The sequence below is a fragment of the Limulus polyphemus genome, unplaced genomic scaffold (assembly GCF_000517525.1).
Source record: "Limulus polyphemus unplaced genomic scaffold, Limulus_polyphemus-2.1.2 Scaffold341, whole genome shotgun sequence".
NCBI lineage: Eukaryota > Metazoa > Arthropoda > Merostomata > Xiphosura > Limulidae > Limulus > Limulus polyphemus.
Genome location: NW_013665951.1, coordinates 598,563 through 604,310, shown reverse-complemented (window position 1 = coordinate 604,310; position 5,748 = coordinate 598,563). Strand labels below are relative to the sequence as shown.

Genomic DNA, 5,748 nt, shown 5'->3' with positions numbered 1-5,748 from the left:
CTTTACACTTCAGTAACACACACTCACCTACTCTTTATCATCCCATAACACTTATGCTTCAGTTACACATATCACTTACCCTGCAAATCACGTAACACTTAATCTTCAGTAACACACATTCACCTACTCTTTATCATCCCATAACACTTATGCTTCAGTTACACATATCACTTACCCTGCAAATCACGTAACACTTAATCTTCAGTAACACACATTCACCTACTCTTTATCATCCCATAACACTTATGCTTAGTTACACATATCACTTACCCTGCAAATCACGTAACACTTACTCTTCAGTAAAATACTTCACTTACTTTGTATCATCACATAATCACCATTAATATGCAACATTTACTTAGTTGAAAGGCGTAACATATTATTCCGTAAACATAACATTTTGTAGAAGCACAAAATGTACTACATGGCACTTAACAAGTTTGTAATATTATTCCTGTAACGATACAACAACACTCTGTATTAACATAACTAACAAAGAATATTTTTTCCAACAGGCAACATAACGAATAGTACACATTTAAGTAACACACAACATTAACTCTGCAGTAACATAACACTTACTCTGCAGTACTAAATCAGTGCCAGATTTAAAGGGAGTACAACCATGGGGGCATCGAGCTTCAAAGAAGGTGTCCTCAATTTCGAATAACCCTAGAAAGAGTGCCTCCAGCACCACAGTATTGCATGGGGGTCTAAATCCGGCCCTGTGCTACATAAACACCTACACGTTAATAACTCAAAACTTACTCTGTAATCCGGAATTTGTCCCTCCTTATCGTGTTTTAAATAAAGGGGGTTGACGCTGAAAGCTTCAACGATGTCGTGTCTGTTCTTTATCCTATAGATTGTACATACGAGCAAAAAAAAGCGAAATTAAAACAATGTTCAATTTTATCATATCACTGTTACAGTTCTCGGAGTATGGCCGCCTATTATTTTCCTAAGTAAACTTCGTTATAACACAATATTACTATTCTAATTAGCAAGTTACACCCATCAATCGTTCTCATGTTTGAAACAAAACAGATTTTCACATAAGTTGGTTCCATTGCATATATTTTTAGATACTGACACCTAGCATTAATAAAACGTACGGGGATGATCTGGATTGAACCTTTTCCGTACTGTGTCGATTTTTAGAGCGGATATAATGATCATATTCTGTAAACTTGTATACACATTCAGCCTATGGCAACCGACTTTTGGACACCTTGTAGACCAATATAGATGTAAGGGGGACAAAAATTATACGAGATAAGTTATTGTAATTTTTAAGGAAGTACTTAAAGATACACGATAAATAAACAAGAGGAAAATATAAACATATTTAACAAAATTAGCTTATTGGATAAATGAAGCGATTCTCTGTTCAAAACAACCTTCAAAAAATGATGTTCTCTAAAAGAGTCCCCTGGTGGGTCAGCGGTAAGTTTACAACGTTAAAAAACAGGGGTTCGAGTCCCTGCAGTGTAAGTGCAGATAGCCAATTGTGTAGTTTTGCATTAAGAAAACAACAGCAACTTATTTACAGATAATCTGTTAATAAATACTAAAAAAAAACAATGATGTCACTCACCACATGGTAGAACAGTCAAAGTTCACAAGCAGCCATTTATGGGGATTCATGCTGAAGGAATCTGCATTCTAGAAAAAATAACACTTTTATTAAACCTTTGAGGGTTGTTTCCTCTTTTTTGTATTCAATTCTTGAGTTTTGGTTTTTCCATTTTATTGTTTGACACTTGAGCTTTGTTGGCGTTTTGCAAAATTGTTATATTCGATTATTTGTTTGTATTTTAGCAACATTTTTGTATTCAATTCTTGAGTTTTGGTTTTTCCATTTTATTGTTTGACACTTGAGCTTTGTTGGCGTTTTGCAAAATTGTTATATTCGATTATTTGTTTGTATTTTAGCAACATTTTTGTATTCAATTCTTGAGTTTATTTTTTGCGAAGCTTTTATATTAGACCCTTGATGTATGTGTTTTAACAACATGTTTATATTCGACTCTTTAGGTTTGTTTGCGGTATGCAACATTTTTGTATTAGATCTGGTGAAATAAAACAGTTTCGACAAAAAGTTTCAGACTGAAAACTATTTCAATGGAGTAATGCACAATAAAATTTTTACTTAATGACACGCCTAATTAGAAAGTAATTTAAAAACCACGTTCCTTTACTAATGACACGTGATATATAGCCTAATTAGAAAGTAATTTAAAAACCACGTTCCTTTACTAATGACACGTGATATATAGCCTAATTAGAAAGTAATTTAAACACCACGTTCAGTTACTAATGGCACGTGATATATAGCCTAATTAGAAAGTAATTTAAACACCACGTTCAGTTACTAATGGCACGTGATATATAGCCTAATTAGAAAGTAATTTAAACACCACGTTCAGTTACTAATGGCACGTGATATATAGCCTAATTAGAAAGTAACTTAAACACCACGTTCAGTTACTAATGACACGTAATATATAGTCTAACGAGAAAGTAATTTAAACACCACGTTCAGTTACTAATGGCACGTGATATATAGCCTAATTAGAAAGTAATTTAAACACCACGTTCAGTTTTATTTTATTCGCTCATTATTCATTTAATACTGAAATCTCACTCCATGATTTGATATCAACTTCAATATTAATGACGTAAAATTGTTTCAAATAATACTTTAGTAGTAATACATCGTTAAGAGATAACGTATTTATAATTCTTTCATTAAATAATTTGTTTGTTTGTTTTGAATTTCGCGCAAAGCCACACAAGGGCTATCTGCGCTAGCCGTCCCTAATTTAGCAGTGTAAGACTAGAGGGAAGGCAGCTAGTCATCACCACCAACCGCCAACTCTTGGGCTACTCTTTTACCGACGAATGGTGGATTGATCGTCACATTATAACGCGAGCATGTTTGGTGGGACCAGGATTCCAACCCGCCACCCTCAGATTGCAAGTCGAGCGCCCCCTAACCACCTGGCCATGACGGGCCTAATTGAATAACGCTCCGTGCAACATATTTCGAATGCTCCTAATAAAACTTGAAAACAAAATTGACATTTCATAACTTGAAGAAATAAATCTCGTATCCTAGATATATTTTTCCCTAATCTGTACAAAGTCACAACTATTCAATACACATTATCTGAACTATTTGATAACGATAAACAAGGAATTATATATTGTGTATCATTTGTAGATACACCAAATTACCGATAACCTTCAAATTACCGACATATCGTTCACTTGATACAATCCTGAAAACCCCATAATTCTCTTCCATGAACCATGGGATTTGGGAAGCTCCATTAACATAAGGGATCCCAAAATGGATATACAAAATTAATTGCTGCATTGACAAGTATGTTTTGTTTTAATACTTTGTGTGATTCATATGTTTATTAGGAATCTTGTAACCAACAGGGTCATGGACCCACAAACAATTTGGTGTATAAATAATTTAAAAAATATGTTTAAAACTCCGATGGTGTTCATCGCTAGTTTTTAGATTTAGATATCACGAAGTAGAAAACTCACTAGTTAACGTTATAGTTTCATACATGGGCGTAAGAGACAATAAAATATCACTAGGACTACGATTATAAGTCTGTGTGTGTTATGATGGGGAGGTTTTTTATGATGATATTAAACAGAAGAGTAATAGGGGTAATGTAAGTGCTTGATCGGTACAGTGGGGTCTCTGTGGACCCCACAGCGGTATTTATGTTAGTTAGTTACTTGAATAAAGAGATCAGTCGATCACATGTTATGGAAATAGCGTGAGATATTTAATATAAACTAGGTCTAAATTTCAAAGAGTTAATTACAAACAGAAGAATCAAACATGTTTCTAGATTCTTTGCAGAAAACCATTTACCTCTACACCATCCAGAAGATGTCTGAATTCAGAACAGATAAAAGCAGAACCAGCATAAGCAGCGTCGATATGGAACCATAAATGTTCTTCTGAACCTATGGGGTAAAGACGATAAAAGTTGTAAAGAACATTTGCGATGAACGAAGGATACATCTTAAAGTCTCATTGCGGCCCACTAAAGTTTGAAAATATGTTTCACTGTCGATGAACTACGTGAATAAAACAGTCACGTTTTATTTAAGCATAAATTATAACTTCTATAAATTATTTATGCCTTAGGTAACCTTTAAACCAATTTATTATTGCTAAGCGCAAAGATACATATAGAGAGATATCTGTACTGTGCCCACCGCGAGTGTCGAAACCTGACTTTTAGCATTATAAGCCCCTGCCTGACTTATCACTGAGCCACTGGGGGTACCTTAAACCAACGCATTACTGCAATACATACAGGGTGACCCAAAAAACGTTGTAATACTCATTTGTTTTAGATTAACGTTCTTATATCCGTGGTCAGTACATAAACTGTCGACACATACTGACAAAGGAACAATGAGTTTTGGTGTTCCAAATCAAATGTTACCTACGCAGAAAAGATTCAATAATGGGAGAAGTTACTTATTGAACCACGTTTTTATTATAATGAGTTAGGCCCGACATGGCCAGGTGGTTAGGGCGCTCGAGACTCGCAATTTGCGGTCGCGGGTTCGAATCCCCGTCACACCAAACATACTCGCCCTTTCAGCCGTGGGGGCGTTATAATGTGATGGTCATTCGTTGGTAAAAGAGTAGCCCAAGAGTTGGCAGTGGGTTGTGATGGCTAGCTCTCTCTCTCTAGTCTTATACTGCTAAATTAGGGACGGCTAGCGCAGATAGCTCTCGTGTAGCTTTGCGCAAAATTCAAAACAAACCATTATAATGAATTTAATTTTGCATACATTTTATACAAGTATAGTTTGATTACAAGTCATTTAAATAAACAAAGAACGTCTTAAATGTTGAAAATGCTCAATAAAACTCAAATTTTAAATAATTAAGTGTATCTAATCTACGGTGAACCCACAACCCCTTCGTTTTTAAATGATTGAAACCACCACACACACACATATAAATGTAGTTATTACTATTATACATAAAACAGAAAAACATTAATCATTATCTAATTTCACTACAAATACAACGAAATAATCAAACACTATCAGAACATCTTGTAGTGCAAATATTTTATTTAAACTTTAACAAAATATATTAAAATTGTCTAAAAACAATCTTAGTGAAAACAAGGATTCACGGTCTGGATACGCTAACCACTGGTTACACCCAGTCAAAGAAGTGACTGAAGCTACTAAAATAGTTGAAAATGCGAAACTCTAAGCCTATCTTATCTATGTATGAAATATATCGAGCAATAATAAATGCTATTGTCAATGATGCTTGATGAGATTTTAGGTTGAAAATCAAATTCCACGAATTTTTTTTTACGAAATATTGGGTCACAACGTTGTTTTGAACAAATGTATTTGCAGTTCTTACAGGCATTGATAGTCTGGTTTACGATTTAGGTGTTCAGGTGTTATTGACAAAATGTTTCAATTAATAAGAACAGCCGTCAGTGGACTGCATCTTCAAAACCAAAATCTAAATAGCATCATTCTCCTCCTACACTTCTCAACTCAGTCTGCCTATAGCTAAAATAGTCATTATTACTATATATATATATACACTCATATCATATTTTTCTTTTTCGTCCTCATCCTTTGTGTACATACAAACAGTACTGTCAAGCATCGGGACCCTATTTGTAAGGAACTCAGTCTGCCTATAGCTAAAATAGTCATTATTAC

General features: G+C 34.4%; 1 protein-coding gene across 5 annotated transcripts in view; it reads right to left on the bottom strand.

Annotated features, from left to right (window-relative positions):
* LOC106457524 (aromatic-L-amino-acid decarboxylase-like) overlaps positions 1 to 5,748 on the bottom strand; it is a 35,585-nt gene that overhangs the window by 8,151 nt on the left and 21,686 nt on the right. For all 5 annotated transcript variants that reach the window (XM_022383492.1, XM_013916953.2, XM_022383491.1 and 2 more), the window contains 3 exons: positions 3,905 to 3,999; positions 1,598 to 1,665; positions 769 to 859 (listed from right to left, as the gene is read on the bottom strand). In XM_022383492.1, coding sequence (XP_022239200.1) covers positions 769 to 859; positions 1,598 to 1,665; positions 3,905 to 3,999 — 254 coding nt within the window. The remainder of the gene's footprint in view (positions 1 to 768; positions 860 to 1,597; positions 1,666 to 3,904; positions 4,000 to 5,748) is intronic.